The following is a 17,830-nucleotide window of genomic DNA, read 5'->3' as shown; positions in this document are numbered from 1 at the left end:
AACCAGTCCCTGCAAACCTGCACTGTCCCTGCCTGCTTCAAAGTCTTCACTATTGTTCCTGTACCCAAAAAGCCAAGGATTACTGGTCTTCATGACTACTGGGCTGTGGCACTGACCTCTGTAATCATGAAGACTCTTGAAAGACTTGTGCTGGTCCACCTGTAAAATATCACAAACCCCCTGCTTGACCCCCTGCAGTTTGCATACCGGGCCAATAGATCAGTGGATGACGCAGTCAACCTAGACATTGCACTTCATCCTCCAGCACCTAGACCGCCAGGGGACTTATGCAAGGATTTTGTTTGTGGATTTTAGCTCTGCGTTCAACACCATTGTGCCAGAGGTACTACACTAAACTCTCCCAGTTGACTGTGCCTGAACCCCTGTGTCAGTGGATCACCAACTTCCTGACAGACAGGAAGCAGCATGTGAGGCTGGGAAAGCACATCTCGGTCCTGCTGACCCTCAGCACAGGAGCAGTGCAAGGCTGCGTACTCTCCCCTCTCACTTTACTCTCTCGACATAAATGACTGCACCGTCAACACTCCTCTGTCAAGCTTCTCAAGTTTGCAGACAACACAGCCCTGGGGAGGAGTTTGCCTACAGACAGGAAGTGACACAGCTGATGACCTGCACATAAAAAATTAGCCACCGTGACCTTATGGAAAATTATCTTATTCCGGAACTCATCCTATTCTATTTGTTGGGAGAAAGTCCATTACAAATTGAAAAACCCAGTAAATGTAAATCCAATAAATAAAATGTTACCAAAAATAATGTTGTCTCAAATGCATTGGTCTGTCAAAATGTAAGTTAACGGAAATTGTGGCAAGTACCTGGTGAATGCGGTGGACGCTGAGGTCTGGCCAGTTTCACCCTCTTTTCGTCCTGAACAGTCGCCTATGGTGGAAACATCTCAAATTAGATTGTGGGAAGAGAAAAAAAACCACAAAACTTTGCTCAGTTTCCACTCTCCTAGTGCACTATCGGAGGCTATCCTAAAGACTGAGGTCATAAAAGTAACAACAAGAACGAATGATGCATGTACCAGAATTAGGCATTTACTACATTATACATGTGGAGTTGCAAATGTATTCAATGCATTAAAGTGCCTACTATGTCAGTTAAATTGCCAGGAATTTATGAGTTGAATAAAAAGAACAAATAAATGTGTGGGGATTGTGTGGGGATAGTAAGGAGTAAGACCTGTGTGATCTCCCGGACTAGTTTCGATCGCCTAGCTTGGGGTCGGAGAGGAATTTCCCGGATTTTTTCCCAAATTGGCCTGGGTTTTTTATCCGGTTTTTCGCCTCTCCCAGGAGATCACTCAGTTCTTTTGGGTGGGCGGTTGGAGCGGTTGGAGTAGCGGCCGGGCGGTAGGTTTAGTAACCGAGCGCGGGGCTTTGTTTGGAGAGTATGACTGCCAGGGCAGTTTTTTGTTCTGGGTGTCGGATGTGGGGAATCTGGGAGTCTGATAGTCTTCCAGACATCCACATCTGCGCCAGGTGTGACGAGATGGGGCTCCTAAGGGACCGTATTAGGAACCTGGAGCGGCAGATTGATGACCTCCGTCTGATCAGGGAGAGTGAGGAGGTTATAGATAGGAGTTACAGAGAGGTGGTCACTCCTAGACCACGGGAGGTAGACAAGTGGGTCACTGTTAGGGGGGGCAAGGAACAGAGGCAGGGACTAGGGAGTACCCCGGTGGCTGTACCCCTTGGAAATAAGTACTCCTGTTTAAGTACTGTTGGGGGGGACAGCCTACCTGGAGGCAACGACGGTGCCCGGGCCTCTGGCAAGGAGTCCGGCCCTGTTGCTCAGAAGGGTAGGGAAAGGAAGAGGAGAGCAGTAGTAATAGGGGACTCTATAGTGAGGGGGTCAGATAGGCGTTTCTGTGGACGCAGTCGGGAGACCCGGATGGTGGTTTGCCTCCCTGGTGCCGGTGTCCGGGATGTGTCTGAGCGTGTCCAGGATATCCTGAAAGGGGAGGGAGAGGAGCCAGAGGTCATGGTACATATAGGTACCAACAATATAGGTAGGATAAGGGAAGAGGTCCTGAAAGGAGAATTCAGGGGGCTAGGAAGAGAGTTAAAAAAAAGGACTTCCAAAGTAATAATCTCAGGCTTACTGCCTGTGCCACGCGATAGTGAGAATAGGAATGGAGTGAGGTGGAGGATAAATACGTGGCTGAGGAACTGGTGCAGGGAGCAGGGTTTCAAGTTTCTGGATCATTGGGACCTCTTCTGGGGGAAGTATGACCTGTACAAAAAGGACGGGTTGCATCTGAACCCGAGGGGAACCAATATCCTGGTGGGGAGATTTGCTAAAATAACTGCGGAGACTTTAAACTAGTACGGTTGGGGGGAGGGACTCAAACACAGATAGCTAATAGGCAGTGTGTGAGGCAGGAGGCAGAAAAGGGAAACACTCAGACCCAATATGTAGGAGAGAAAGAAGGGAAAAGAAATAAACTGAGAATAAGAAATGATGGGTCCCTTAAATGTGTATATTTTAATGATAGGAGCATTGTAAGAAAGGTGGATGAGCTTAGAGCCTGGATTGATATCTGGAAGTATGATGTTGTGGCGATCAGTGAAACATGGTTGCAGGAGGGTTGCGATTGGCAATTAAATATTCCAGGATTTCATTGTTTCAGATGTGATAGAATCGGAGGGGCAAGAGGTGGGGGTGTTGCATTGCTTGTCAGGGAGGATATCACAGCAGTGCTTTGGCAGGACAGACTAGAAGGCTCGATTAAGGAGGCTGTTTGGGTGGAACTCAGAAATGAGAAAGGTTTAGCAACACTTATAGGGCTGTATTATAGACCGCCAAATAGGGAACGAGAATTGGAAGAGCAAATATATAAGGAGATAGCAGATATTAGTAGTAAGCACAGAGTGGTGATTGTGGGTGATTTCAATTTTCCGTATATAGACTGGGAATCACATTCTATTAAAGGGCTGGATGGTTTGGAGTTTGTAAAATGTGTGCAGGATAGTTTTTTGCAGCAATACGTAGAGGTGCCTACCAGAGAAGGGGCAGTGTTGGACCTCCTGTTAGGAAATGAGATGGGTCAGGTGACGGAGGTATGTGTTGAGGAGCACTTTGGGTCTAGTGATCATAATGCCATTAGTTTCAATATCATTATGGAGAAGGTCAAATCTGGACCAAGGGTTGAGATTTTGGATTGGAGAAAGGCTAATTTTGAGGAGATGAGAAAGGATTTAAAAGGAGTGAAATGGAAATTGTTGTTTTATGAAAAGGATATAATAGAGAAATGGAGGATATTTAAAGGTGAAATTTTGAGAGTACAGAGTCTTTATGTCCCTGTTCGGTGGAAAGGAAAGAATAATAATTTGAAAGAGCCGTGGTTTTCCAGGGAAATTGGACACTTGGTTCGGAAAAAGAGGGAGATATACAATAAATATAAGCGGCAGGGAGTAAATGAGGTTCTTGAGGAATATAAAGAATGTAAAAGGAATCTTAAAAAAGAAATTAGAAAAGCGAAAAAAAGATATGAGGCTGCTTTGGCAAGTAATGTAAAAGTAAACCCCAAGGGGTTCTACAGATATGTCAATAGCAAAAGGATAGTGAGGGATAAAATTGGTCCATTAGAGAGTCAGAGTGGACAGCTATGTGCTGAGCCGGAAGAAATGGGGGAGATATTAAACAATTTATTTTCTTCGGTATTTACCGAGGAGAAGGATATTGAATTATGTGAGGTAAGCGAAACAAGTAGAGTAGTGATGGAAATTAGGAGGATTAAAGAAGAGGAGGTATGGACACTTTTGAAGAATATAAAAGTGGATAAGTCTCCAGGTCCTGATAGGATATTCCTTAGGACATTGAGGGAAGTTAGTGCAGAAATAGCAGGGGCTATGACGGAAATATTTCAAACGTCATTAGAAACAGGGATGGTGCCGGAAGATTGGCGCATTGCGCATGTTGTGCCTTTGTTTAAAAAAGGTTCTAAAAGTAAACCTAGCAATTATAGACCTATTAGTTTGACGTCTGTGGTGGGAAAATTAATGGAAAAGATACTTAGGGACAATATATATAATTATTTGGATAATCAAGGCCTGATTAGAAACAGTCAACATGGATTTGTGCCTGGAAGGTCATGTTTGACTAATCTTCTTGAATTTTTTGAAGAGGTTACCAGGGAAATTGATAAGGGCAAGGCTGTGGATGTTGTCTATATGGACTTCAGCAAGGCATTTGACAAGGTCCCACATGGAAGGTTGATTAAGAAGGTTAAATCGTTGGGTATTAATAGTGAGGTTGCAAGATGGATTCAACAATGGCTGAATGGGAGATACCAGAGGGTAACGGTTGACAATTGTATGTCAGGTTGGAGGCCAGTGTCTAGTGGAGTGCCCCAAGGATCTGTGTTGGGTCCACTGTTGTTTGTCATTTACATTAATGATCTGGATGATGGTGTGGCAAATTGGATTAGTAAATATGCAGATGATACGAAGATAGGTGGAGTAGTTGATAGTGAGGTAGATTTTCAAAGTCTACAGAGAGACTTGGGCCTTTTGGAAGGGTGGGCTGAAAGATGGCAGATGGAGTTTAATGCTGATAAGTGTGAGGTGCTGCATTTTGGTAGGACAAATCAAAATAGGACGTACAGGGTAAATGGTAGGGAATTGAGGAATGCAGTGGAACAGAGGGATCTGGGAATAACTGTGCATTGTTCCTTGAAGGTGGAATCTCATGTGGATAGGGTGGTGAAGAAGGCGTTTGGTATGCTTGCCTTTATAAATCAGAGCATCGAGTATAGAAGTTGGGATGTAATGTTGAAATTGTACAGGGCATTGGTGAGGCCGAATCTGGAGTATGGTGTGCAGTTCTGGTCGCCAAATTATAGGAAGGATATCGACAAAATGGAGAGGGTACAGAGGAGATTTACTAGAATGTTGCCTGGGTTTCAGCACTTAGGCTACAGAGAGAGGTTGAACAGGTTGGGTCTTTATTCTTTGGAGCGTAGAAGGTTGAGGGGGGACTTGATAGAGGTTTTTAAAATTCTGAGAGGGACGGACAGAGTTGACGTGGGTAGGCTTTTACCTTTGAGAGTGGGGAAGATTCCAACAAGGGGACATAGTTCAGAATTGAGGGACAAAGGTTTAGGGGTAACATGAGGGGGAACTTCTTTACTCAGAGGGTTGTGGCTGTATGGAATGGGCTTCCGGTGGAAGTGGTGGAGGCTGGCTCGATTTTATTATTTAAGAGTAAATTGGATAGGTATATGGATGAGAGGGGATTAGAGGGTTATGGTCTAAGTGCAGGTAGATGAGACTAGGTCAGGGAGAATGGTCGGCGTGGACTGGTAGGGCCGGACAGGCCTGTTTCCATGCTGTAGTTGTTATATGTTATATGTTATATGTTAAAAGACTTAACTGAAAAAGAATGCAGCTAAATGTGAAGATTTGCAATGCAATTTACAAACAAAATATATAAAATGCAAAATAGAGAAAGGGTGTACAATATTTTTGGGAAACGCAAATTGTTTATTACTAATTTGATTATGGATGTATTGCAAGTGAGTCGGGAGATACTTTAAATACCGAATGTCAAGCTGTGCTCCAGGTTGTGGTGGGAATATTTTTTGGAATATTTCAATTCAATTATGTACATTATGGGAGAGTTCATAAATTCATAAGTTGTAGGAGCAGAATTAGGCCATTCGGCCCATCAAGACTACTCTGCCATTCAATCATGGCTGATCTATCTTTCCCTCTAAACCCCATTCTCTGATATTCTCCCCATAATCCCTGACACCCGTACTAATCAGGAAAGACAGTGACTAGAGAGAGAATAAGGCCCATTTGAAACCAAAACAGTCATCTCGGTGCAGAGCCAAAGGAGATGGGCATGGTCCTTAATGGGTATTTCTCCTATGTGTTTATTGTGAGGAACAATGTGAAGACTAGGGATTAGTCCATTAGTTAATGGAAATGTTTTGAAAACAGTCAGTATTACAGTCGAGGAGGTGCTGAACATCTTGGGGTGAATGAAGGTGAATAACTTTCCTGGGAGAAATCAAATATATCTAAGGACATTGTGGAAAGTTAGAGAAGAAGTTGCAGGAGCCCTGGCTGAGATATATGAATTATCATTAGATATGGGTAAGGTGCTAGAAGACTGGAGAGTGTTTAATATTGTGCCTCTATTTAAAAATAGTTGCAAGGAAAAGCCCGAGAACTATAAGCCAGTGAGCTTGACATTTGTGATAGGCAAGTTATTGGAGAGTATTCTGAATGATAATATATATATGTATTTGGAAAGACAGGGGCTGATTAGGGATAATTCCTTCACATTAGGCAGGAAATGGTGTTGGGTAGACTGATGGGGTTGAAGGCTGATAAATCCCCAGGGCCTGATGGTCTGCATCCCTGGGTACTTAAGGAAGTGGCTCTAGAAATCGTGGATGCATTGGTGATCATTTTCCAATGTTCTATAGATTCAGGATCAGTTCCTGTGGATTGGAGGGTAGCTAATGTTATCCCACTTTTTAAGAAAGGAGGGAGAGAGAAAACAGGAAATTATAGACCAGTTAGCCTGACATCAGTGGTGGGGAAGATGCTGGAGTCAATTATAAAAGAAGAAATTGCGGAACATTTGGATAGCAGTAACAGGATCGTTCCAAGTCAGCATGGATTTACGAAGGGGAAATCATGCTTGACTAATCTTCTGGAATTTTTTGAGGATGTAACTAGGAAAATGGACAAGGGAGAGACAGTGGATGTAGTGTACCTGGACTTTCAGAAAGCCTTTGATAAGGTCTCACATTGGAGATTAGTGGGCAAAATTAGAGCACATGGTATTGGGGGTAAGGTACTGACATGGATAGAAAATTGGTTGGCAGACAGGAAACAAAGAGTAGGAATTAACGGGTCCCTTTCAGAATGGCAGGCAGTGACTAGTGGGGTACCGCAAGGCTCGGTGCTGGGACCGCAGCTATTTACAATATACATTAATGACTTAGATGAAGGGATTAAAAGTAACTAGCAAATTTGCAGATGACACAAAGCTGGGTGGCAGTGTGAACTGTGAGGAGGATGCAATAAGGATGCAGGGTGACTTGGACAGGTTGTGTGAGTGGGCAGATGCATGGCAGATGCAGTTTAATGTGGATAAATGTGAGGTTATCCACTTTGGTGGTAAGAACAGGAAGGCAGATTATTTTCTGAATGGTGTCAAGTCAGGAAATGGGGAAGTACAAAGAGATCTGGGTGTCCTAGTTCATCAGTCACTGAAAGTAAGCATGCAGGTACAGCAGGCAGTGAAGAAAGCTAATGGTATGTTTGCCTTCATGTCAAGAGGAGTTGAGTATAGGAGCAAAGAGGTCCTTCTGCAGTTGTACAGGGCCCTAGTGAGACCACACCTGGAGTACTGTGTGCAGTTTTGGTCTCCAAATTTGAGGAAGGACATTCTTCCTATTGAGGGAGTGCAGCGTAGGTTCACTAGGTTAATTCCCGGAATGACACGACTGTCGTATGTTGAAAGTCTGGAGCGATTGGGCTTGTATACACTAGAATTTAGAAGGATGAGAGGGGATCTTATTGAAACATAAAAGATTATTAAGGGATTGGACATACTTGAGGCAGGAAACATGTTCCCAATGTTGGGGGAGTCCAGAACCAGGGGCCACAGTTTAAAAATAAGGGTTAGGCCATTTAGAACAGAGATGAGGAAAAATGTTTTCACTCAGAGAGGTGTAAATCTGTGGAATTCTCTGCCTCAGCAGGCAGTGGAGGCCAATTCTCTGGATGCTTTCAAGAGAGAGTTAGATAGAGCTTTTAATGATAGTGAGGGGGTATGGCGAGAGGGCAGGAACGGGGTACTGATTGTGAATGATCAGCCTTGATCACATTGAATGGCAGTGCTGGCTCGAGGGGGCCGAATGGCCTACTCCTGCACCTATTGTCTATTTTTTCTGTGGAAGTAACTAAAAAGGTTAATGGGGCAAAGTCGCAGACGTTGTCCATATGGTAGGCTGCGCTGAAAGGTTAGATCGCATGGTATCCTGGGAGAGCCAGCCAACTGGACAGCGAATTGGCTTCATGGATGGAAGCAAGGGGTGATGGTGGAAGTTTGCTTATCAAACTGGAGGCTTCTGACTAGTGGTGTGCCTCAAGGAGCTGCATCTCTTTTGACCTCTTACACTTCCTTATCTCTGTAACTCCCTCTCCCCTGACGTTTAATTTGAAGAAGGGTCTTGACCCGAAACATCACCCTTTCCTTCTATCCAGAGATGCTACCTGTCCCGCTGAGCTACTCCAGCATTTTGTGTCTATATTCAGGGATCAGTGCTGGGCCCTTAGTTGTTTGTGGTTTATATTAATGATTTGGATGAGAATGCATAAGGCATGATTGGTAAGTTTGCAGATGACATTAATGTGGGTGGCATTGTAGATAGCGAAGATGATTATCAAAAATTGCAGCAGGAACTTGATTGGTTGGGCAGGTGGGTTGAGGAATGGTTAATGGAGGATGCTAGGAACATACACAAAATTGTTCTGCTCAGGGTAAGTCATTTACCAACTGCACATCACTTCAGTTACCAGACCATTTAGTTCTGCTCATCTCTATTTTTCTCATCGTAAAAACAACAGGAATGCAATGGATAACAACAAAAAGGTTTGGAATTTAATAGGATTTAAGAGAATTGAATATCCTTACTGCTGTCATGAGAATTGTTGGGCTCTGTACCGGCTGACTTATATCATATCATATCATATCATATATATACAGCCGGAAACAGGCCTTTTCGGCCCTCCAAGTCCGTGCTGCCCAGTGATCCCCGCACATTAATACTATCCTACACCCACTAGGGACAATTTTTACATTTACCCAGCCAATTAACCTACATACCTGTACGTCTTTGGAGTGTGGGAGGAAACCGAAGATCTCGGAGAAAACCCACGCAGGTCACGGGGAGAACGTACAAACTCCTTACAGTGCAGCACCCGTAGTCAGGATCGAACCTGAGTCTCCAGCGCTGCATTCGCTGTAAAGCAGCAACTCTACCGCTGCGCTACGTATTAGTTGAGCTCCCACCTTACATTATCAGCCTGATAATCTGAGTCTATCAGTTGTACTTCACAGTATGGTATCAATAGGACACTCATCACTATTTTAACATGTAATAAACAAACTCACCTGCTTCATTTATAGATTTTTCAGGTTCCACCATTTTCTATTGGAAATGAAAAGACAACTGTTCAGAATTAAATTGAAATTTAAACCAATTTTAGACCCATACTGTAATATTTAATTCAAAATCAACATTATACAGAGTTTACACAAACAGCAAAAAATGAATTGCAACACAAAGCAGGATTTAAAAACATATTAGACACAGAGATCCGTCACTTCTCACTGAGGTGGCCAACATGTTCTCTGTCTTAGAAGTGGAAGTAAACAGTCAATCCTATCTGAAAATAGTTTGCATAATTTGTAATCTTATCTGAATTAAGTTGTCCTTCAATCTCATTCAAGAAAATAATCTAATTGTCCGGATGATGGATCACAGGAGCACTCCAGAAGGGCCTTTTTCTAATTAAATTATATCCCAAATTGACTTTTTTTCCTGGCAATTAACCTTAACTGTATTAGTAAGATTACAAATTATGCTCATGAAACCTCTTGCCTGTCCCCCTTCAGGTGGAGAGCCATCCTTGACGTCAGGCCCAGTCTGCAAATGTCTAACCGGCTGAGGGGAGTGGGGAGCAACCTTTGCTATCCAGGTAAGCATTCTGTTTGGGAGCAAGAAAAAGGATAATAATCACAAATCCTAAACATTACAGGGAACATTATGATGTTGTAACCATGCATGCAAATTAGGAGATTATTACAGAAATGTTTAGATATTGACTTTTTTTTATGGTTATATTCTTATAGTGCAGATTCAGCCCCATTCGTTTAGTTTAGTTTAGTGATACAACATGAAAACAGGCCGATTTATTCACAAAATGCTGGAGTAACTCAGCAGGTCAGGCAGCATCTCGGGAGAGCAGGGATGGGTGACGTTTCGGGTCGAGACCCTTCTTCAGACTGAGGGTCTCGACCCGAAACGTCACCCATTCCTGCTCTCCCAAGATGCTGCCTGACCTGCTGAGTTACTCCAGCATTTTGTGAATAAATCGATTTGTACCAGCATCTGCAGTTATTTTCTTATACTATATGAAAACAGGCCCTTCGGTACACAAAGTCCATGCTGACCATCAATCATCCGTTCACACTTCTATGTTATCCTACTTTCATATCCATTTCCTATACACTAGAGGAAATTTACAGAGGACAATTAACCTAAATACCCGCATGTCTTTGGGTTGTGAGAGGAAACCAGATTAACTGGAGGAAACCCACGTGGTCACAGGGAGAACGTGCAAAATCCACATAGACAGCACCTGAGGTAAGGATCAAACCCGGGTCTCTGACGCTGTGAGGCAGCAGCTATAGCAGCTGTGCCACTGTGCCACCCCACCAAGTTTGCACCGACCATCAAGCATCAATTGCACTAATTCCATTTCCCCACTCACACAACATATCATTCATGTCCACACCACCCCCTCTCCTACTCTCTGGCCCAGGTTCACCCACTGCAGTCAACTCCTGGTTTGTGTTCATTGCTGAGTGGAGCACAGCTCCCTCATCTGGTCATTGGCTGCATCAACAAGTGACCCATCATCACAAACACCTCCTACAGGAAAGTGAGCTGTGGCTGCATGATTCAGGTGCAGTAAAAGAGGTTATGTTATTTAATGACCAAGAAGTTCAATCAATTCATGAGCAGCTGGGGAATTTCATTCAGTTCTTTTTTTTAAATTCTGAAATAAACATCAGTGACAATGAAATTACCATTTTGTTATTAAAAACTTACTGGTTCGTGAGTCTTCTTTACGGAAGGAATTCATCCATTTTAACCTGGTCTGAATATATGTGTAACTATAAGACACATATCTTTTAACTACATTCTGAAGTCCACCATCAAAATACTAAGTTCAGGGTCAACCAAGGGTGGGCATTAAAAGTCAGCCTGACCAGCTCAAGAAAGAGTAAAATAATCTACAGAAACACCGTATAATTAACATGGATAGTAACTGTGATGAGACAATCCCATTTTTCCAAATTCTTGATTTTGATCTATATAATTTTTCAAGTAAAACAAGTGAACATGATAATCCTTCCAAATACGTAATCATAAGTAGTGTTCAGTGGGTCAATAAGCACTGCTCTCAATCTCTACTGATTATCCGCTTTAAGACCATAAGATGTAGCCATTACTGGCTTCGGGTTATGCAGTGTTCACTCAACATACAAACAAGTATTGTGAATTCCCAATTCTGTTTAATGCTTTGACATTAAGTACAATTTACAGAATATTATAAGCTACCTTTATTTATTTCTCATTGGCTTTACATAAACTATGTTCTAACCTTTTTACAAGACAAAATATACATAAACATAAATTTCAAAGCTGCAGATGCAGGTCGCAGATTTGGTGGACGCTTGAATTTTCTCTATCCCCAAAACATTGCAGTGCAGCATCTGAGCCGACAAGCATGAAAATCCACCCAACCCCAGACTTACCTGTGGCTTCAGAGATGTCAGTGAGCAGGGTCCATTCCTAAATGTCCCGGTTTGATGTGCATGAAGCTTGTGCATGTGAATTACTGTCAGCGAGCACTCTGGGACCTCTGGGAAGATTAAGCAACCACCCTGCAAAGAAAAAGATTAAGGCCATGAAGGACACTGCTGCACAGTAAAGTCACTGAGATAGAAAAAACAAACGAGAGAAAGAAAACAAACAAAAGAAAAACTAATTGGAGGAAAGGAAACAGGAAACAAAGAGAAACTAATCAAGGCAACAATTTGGATTGAAAGGCAGACAAAACTGGAAACTGAGGAAAGAGATAGTGTGGAAAAGGCAATACTCTTCAACATGCTGCTGGAGAAGACAGAGCCTGTTAACCAGACAGTGAACATATTTCCATAGCACAGATAAAGGCCAACAGGCTCATCATGCCTTTGCTAAATCCATGTGTCCAAATGGTTGTGCCCACCGGCCCTTTCTCCACAGTCCGAAAAAATATTCTGTTGTTGTCTATATTACACATTCCAACAGAAAATTACCAACAGCCTGGAGCTGACAGTTATTTCGTTTAGTTTCGTTCATTGACACGTGTACCAAGATACAGTGAAAAGCTTTATAATCTGTCTCCATCATCCTTTCAGGCAGTCTCCTGGTCAACCTTTAGTGATATTCAATATTTTACATTCATTGTATGTTTAACTAACCTTCTCAACATAATGAGGAAATATCTGAGCATGTTCATTGTAGTGGAATTTAATTTGGTTTTTACCAAAAAATAACACAACAGTAAATCAGTTAATGGCAAGTTCCACACAATGGAAACAGCAGTGTACAGATACCCATAGCTCCTGGGTAAATGTGCAAATGTTCCTTAGTGAGGACCTGTATTTCTCACTCGAATACTCTGCAGTAACTGCTGCTACTAATGGAAAACTGTTGCTACTAACATCACTTATCCATGTTCTCCACAGATGCTGTCTGGCCCACTGATTTACTCCAGCACATTGTGTCCTATTGTGTAAACCAGCATCCACAATTCCTTACTTCTACTAATTAACCTGCATATACGGGCTGTGGAAGGGAACCAGAGCACAGCAGCAAACAAATATCCAGACTGCACAGGCAGCACTGGAAGTCAGGATTGAACCTGGGTCACTGAAGCTGTGACTCAGCAGCTCTATTAGTTGCACCACTGTGTCTGTCTGCATAAATAAACCTGATCAGAGATAGGATTTCTCATTGCAATCCTGATATATTTATTCTAATGGACCTACAGTCAGTGATGTGATATTAGTAAAAACATTCACATTATGAGCTAGGCTATCGGTGTAGACCTAGAACCTGACATCCAGAAGCAATAAAATAAAATCTCCTTCAAATCTCCTATGTGAATGATCCTGGTTCTGCTGACAGCCCAGTAGATTAATGGTCTGATTATAATTCAGACACAGATTAACTGATGCAGGTGCTGGAAATCTGGAAGACAACAGCAGCAGAAAAAAATAAAGGTTTTGTAAAATGATTACCTTTACTTAAACATACAACAAACTAAGACACTCACGTGACATTGATTTCATTTGCAGATTAATTTATTAACGATTAATCATTTATGAACAAACTTATTTTCATTCACTCTGACAGAGAAACCTATTCTAAACTCTTGCTATTCAAGTGAGAGAATTTGAGGCCTGTTAGAGCCATGCTATAATACCATTGACAGGTGTTTATTTATTCTATAATGGTCCCAGTGCCTGGTTGCTCTTGATTTATGCAATCGGAAATGAATATTTATTACCGGGCTTCATCTCGATGAAAATGGAAGGTTAATCTGCCTAATTTATTCTACTGGAACTGAATGGAAATTGTCCCCATTTATCATTAATTGCTTGTGAGCGAGAGATGCTTCTTTAGCAAGGACAGCTGATAATATCCATCCTTTACCGTCCAACAAATTCAGTGCATCTCATTAGCAGAGATTACTACTCCCAATCCAGCCCTATCCTGTTAACGGTTGCAGTAACCTTGAACTGCACTAGGATTCTGATTTATTGTTGAGCTACTGCTAAAGTAGTGATTCACCATTTCTGGAGAAACTTTGGACATGAGACAAATCCCATTTTGTTGCAAATGCAACCTTCTCTCAGGTGATCTTTAAAACAAAACTGCCTGAGGTCACTTTGAGAATTCTTGACTGGTTGGCTCTGATATTTTTGGCACGGTCTAAGGGACAAGTCCTTTCTTGTAGCAAATCAGATGGCATTGAAAATCAGCAAAGATTTTAAGTCCTTCAAAACTTTTACTCAGCACATCAATATTTAAGTATATGGCAATAAGAACAATTTCAGTAAGTGGAAGAAAACATGTGACAACATCCATCATGTCAGGCAGTTAGTCCTCCACAGTTCAGGAAGATTTCCTCAGTTTCACATTATGGTATCCATATTGTGTCCAAGGAAAATCCTGATGCACCCTGTAATTAACTGGGAAGCACCAGTAGTGGCAAAATGGGCAGTGCAACTCCATCAAGAGTGTTTTATTATTCAAAGAATACACTTCTGACACCATTTGGGGTGTGATGTTCTAAGGACTCACAAGTCTCTGAGGAAACGTTTCATCTCATCTCAGTTTTAAATAAGCCACCCCTTGGTTTTAAATAGTTACTCTAGTTCTAGACTTGCTACGATGTTGGGCTGAATGACTTTTAATTGCACCATAAAGTTCTACAATTCAACCTACAACATAAAAACCAGTAACTAAATTTTGTGACCAAGTCAGTTCTATAGATTGTAAAATATATTCAACAGGAAGAATTTAATCATAGTCCTCAATGTTTTTCTGATCCTTGTGCTACTGTGACATGTGTCTCAAATGGCAACTGGAGGGCTGCTGGGCATCTTTGGAGGATCTTGACGGTTTCCATGATGGGCACCTTTGAGCAGCTCTTAACATTGAGAGCCCATTGCTGCACTTGCCTTGAATAAGGCGGCCTGGTGGATGGCAGAGGAGAGGGGCAAGGAACCAGCCATTCATTCATTCATTCAGAGGGACAATAGTAATTAGCTCTCCTGTGAAACTCTGGGCCAACGTTCTATTGTAGAGAATCGGGTGCTGATTTACCAAAGACAATTTTACCCCCTTGTTGCCAAAACACCACCGTGTAATGCAAGAGAAGATACAAAGAACTACAGAAGCTGGTTTACAAAAAAAGACAGAAAGTGCTGGACTAACTCAGCGGGTCAGGCAGTGTCTGTGGAGAATGTGGATAGGTGACGCTTTCGAGTCAGGCCCTTCTCCGAGAAGTCATCTAACCATGTTCTCCACAGACACTGCCTGACCCGCTGAGTTACACCAGCACTTGTGTCTTACCATATAAGTCAAGTCAAGTCAAGTCAATTTATTTGTATAGCACATTTAAAAACAACCCACGTTGACCAAAGTGCTGCACATCTGACTAGGAAAAAAAAGAAACATACAGTGGCAGGCAGCCAAACACAACGGCGCGGCCATCTTGAATAAAATGTTAACTCAATCACCCACAGTCCAACAATAAAAGCACTAAACAGGCACCCAAAATTACCCAACCCCAAAACCCCCCCCAAAACACAGTCCAACAATAAAAGCATTAAATAGGCATTCAAATCACACACCCCAAAACCCCCAAAAACACAGTCCAACAATAAAAGCATTAAATAGGCACTCAAACCACCCAACCCCAAAAACACACAAAAAAGAAACATCCATCAAAGAAACATCCATCACAGTGAGTCTCCTCCAGTCCTCTCTCTCCTCACTGTGATGGAAGGCCATAAGACAACATGGGCAGCATAGTGGCATTGCTCGAATAGCCACTGCCTCACATCTCCAGCAATCCAGGCTCAATCCTAATCTCTAACATTGTCAGTGTGACGTTTGCACATTCTCCGTCTGATTGTGCAGATTTTCTCTGGGTGCTTTAGTTTCCTCCCACATCCCAAAAGCATGTAGGATTGTGGTTTAATTGCCTCTGTTGTGTTGGTGTTGTAGAATTTGGAGAGATTTGATGTGAATATAGTGAAAATTACATCCGTTTAGTGTAAATTGGTTGACAGGGGGTGCCAACTTGGTGGGCTGAAAGGCCTGTTTCCATCATTGAAATGTCTAGATATCAGATGCCATCAGTAGGGGGAAGCAGAGGTGTACATACTGAGGCTGCCACCAACAGACAGCTGCAACAGTGTCCCACGCATGTGCTGTGCATTACCAGATCAAAAACAACCTCTTGGGGAAATTAAATCCCTTGAAATGTAAACCACCAGAACAAATGACTTGCAGGAATGCCGCTTTGTCCTTTCCACTCTCAGAGATCTCAAGTGCTGTGGGTCTGACCTGTGAATGGGAATGAAGGGCAGAGATATGGAAAATAAAAACACGAACAAAGTTCCAGATCAATAAACTCATTTAAATCTGACATTAATATCTCCAAATCAAGATACATGTTTCGCCTTAAGGGAAGAAGAGACACAAAAGAAGACAGACAGCACCTGTGTTTCCAGAAGGGGGGAATGTTTGTTTTCTATTAGTCTCAGAATTTCCAGACCTGAATACAGTCTTTATACAGCATAAAGGCACATGAATCGAAGTTTACATTAGATAAGCCACCCAGAGCTTCCTGCAGGATAATTTCAAAGATTTGATAACACAGCAGCTCCAGCTATAAACATCAGATAAATGTTTGCAAGACAGATAACCTCTTGCCTATCCGTACATTGTGCATCAGTGCCGGAGTTCCGTTGGGCTCTGGTCCAGGCCCGTCTGCTCAATGTAATGATTATTTCTCTTGTCAGTCCTCAGGGCCCTTGACCTGCCTGCTTGATGTAACTACCGCGATTCAGCTGCAGAGAAAGAGCTGACCATGCAGCTGGAAGAAAAAAAATCTCTAACCGTTGCCATGGATACAGGCTTTCCCGTCCCAGTGGGCCAAGGCCTGGGTCACATCCAGGGTTCGGGCCACACCTCAAGCTGCAAGGAAGCAGGCAAGTCCTTTTCCTCCACAATGGAAACTGTGGTAGGAGAACAATAAAACAGTGTCAGCAAAATCCCAGCGCTCAGATTAGATGTGAAAAATGCAGAATCACCAAGAAAGGAAACAATGGCAGAAGGGTCTGAGAGAGTGCGTTACACCAGCAAATCGTTAAATTTAAAGGGTGTGGGAGGAAGAGAGAGCCTGATAAATTGCAGTGGTGGCTCTACTCGTACAAGGATTTGGCTCTCCCTATTCTTCTGCCCGTGATGAATTTGCACATTTCTGCCTTCACATTGGCAGCAGCATTGAAACATCCATTTTTACAGGCAGCAAGGTATGGCACAAACATAAGAACCCACCCCACCCCCACCAGATGATGCTAATGCTTTGACAGTACCTTTGAGTAAGTAGCAGAGCTCGGGTGCAAACCTGAAACATAAGTGTGTGCCTCAGTGTGTTGTACATGTCTGCTCATCACATTAAAGGAAATGTAGTCATGCAGCACTGGGAGGGGAAGGGATGTAAAATATGTTGCTGGAGATTGAAACTGAAAAAATCCCTGGGAGACGAGGAGCGCCGCCCATGAGCTTTTAACATCAGCTCAGCTGTTTTTGTAATTATCCTGATTAAAAGCTGCCTGGTTCTGCCTGACATCACCACACTGGTCTCTTTCCTGTCTGTGGCTGAACGATCCGGAGGGGCAGTGAGATAAATAATGGGCTTTGCTGCTTCCAATGAAAACTAGTTGCAAACTAAACGTAAAATTCAGAATTTGGGTTTAGGCAAAAGTGCAAATGCCCTGAAAATAGGGGTTCATAATGCGTGTAAAATTCTTGCAGTTCCACATCAAAACTTTATTTGGTCCAAATAGTGCAGCTGCTGCATGTGACATGCTGGTAAAAAGTGGAATAGTTGCAATAAAGAACACTTGGCTTCAAAACTTGACAGTCAACCTTTGTTTCTCTTATGCTAATCTTGGTTATGGCAACTGTACTGAACATTTACTTCCAGAATAAACTCCACAGAATAGAATCTAAGAATTATAGAAAGTTAAAGTTTACAACATAGAAGGAGGCCATTCAGCCCATTGTGTCAGTACCAGTCAAAAAAGGCTATGCCTACTCATATCCTTCAGCACCATTGCCCTGCAGGGCACTGCTCTTCAGAAACAAATACTTAAATGTGATGAAGGATTCTGCTTCTCCCAACCTTTCAAACAGTGAGTT

General features: G+C 42.5%; 1 protein-coding gene across 1 annotated transcript in view; it reads right to left on the bottom strand.

Moving 5' to 3' along the window:
- Positions 1-16,600, bottom strand: part of LOC144594268 (uncharacterized) — a 117,492-nt gene extending 100,892 nt beyond the window's left edge. Inside the window, exons 1-5 of the mRNA XM_078400533.1 lie at positions 16,523-16,600; positions 11,599-11,727; positions 9,656-9,761; positions 9,166-9,202; positions 837-900 (exon numbers count right to left, since the gene is read on the bottom strand). Of these exons, the coding sequence (XP_078256659.1) occupies positions 837-900; positions 9,166-9,202; positions 9,656-9,760 (206 nt within the window). The 5' untranslated portion in view covers position 9,761; positions 11,599-11,727; positions 16,523-16,600. The remainder of the gene's footprint in view (positions 1-836; positions 901-9,165; positions 9,203-9,655; positions 9,762-11,598; positions 11,728-16,522) is intronic.
- Between the last annotated feature and the right edge of the window lie 1,230 nt (positions 16,601-17,830).

This window comes from Rhinoraja longicauda, chromosome 6, assembly GCF_053455715.1.
Source record: "Rhinoraja longicauda isolate Sanriku21f chromosome 6, sRhiLon1.1, whole genome shotgun sequence".
In the NCBI taxonomy this organism is placed as follows: domain Eukaryota; kingdom Metazoa; phylum Chordata; class Chondrichthyes; order Rajiformes; family Arhynchobatidae; genus Rhinoraja; species Rhinoraja longicauda.
The sequence above is the reverse complement of the archived record's forward strand: the minus strand, read 5'-3'. Positions and strand labels throughout refer to the sequence as shown.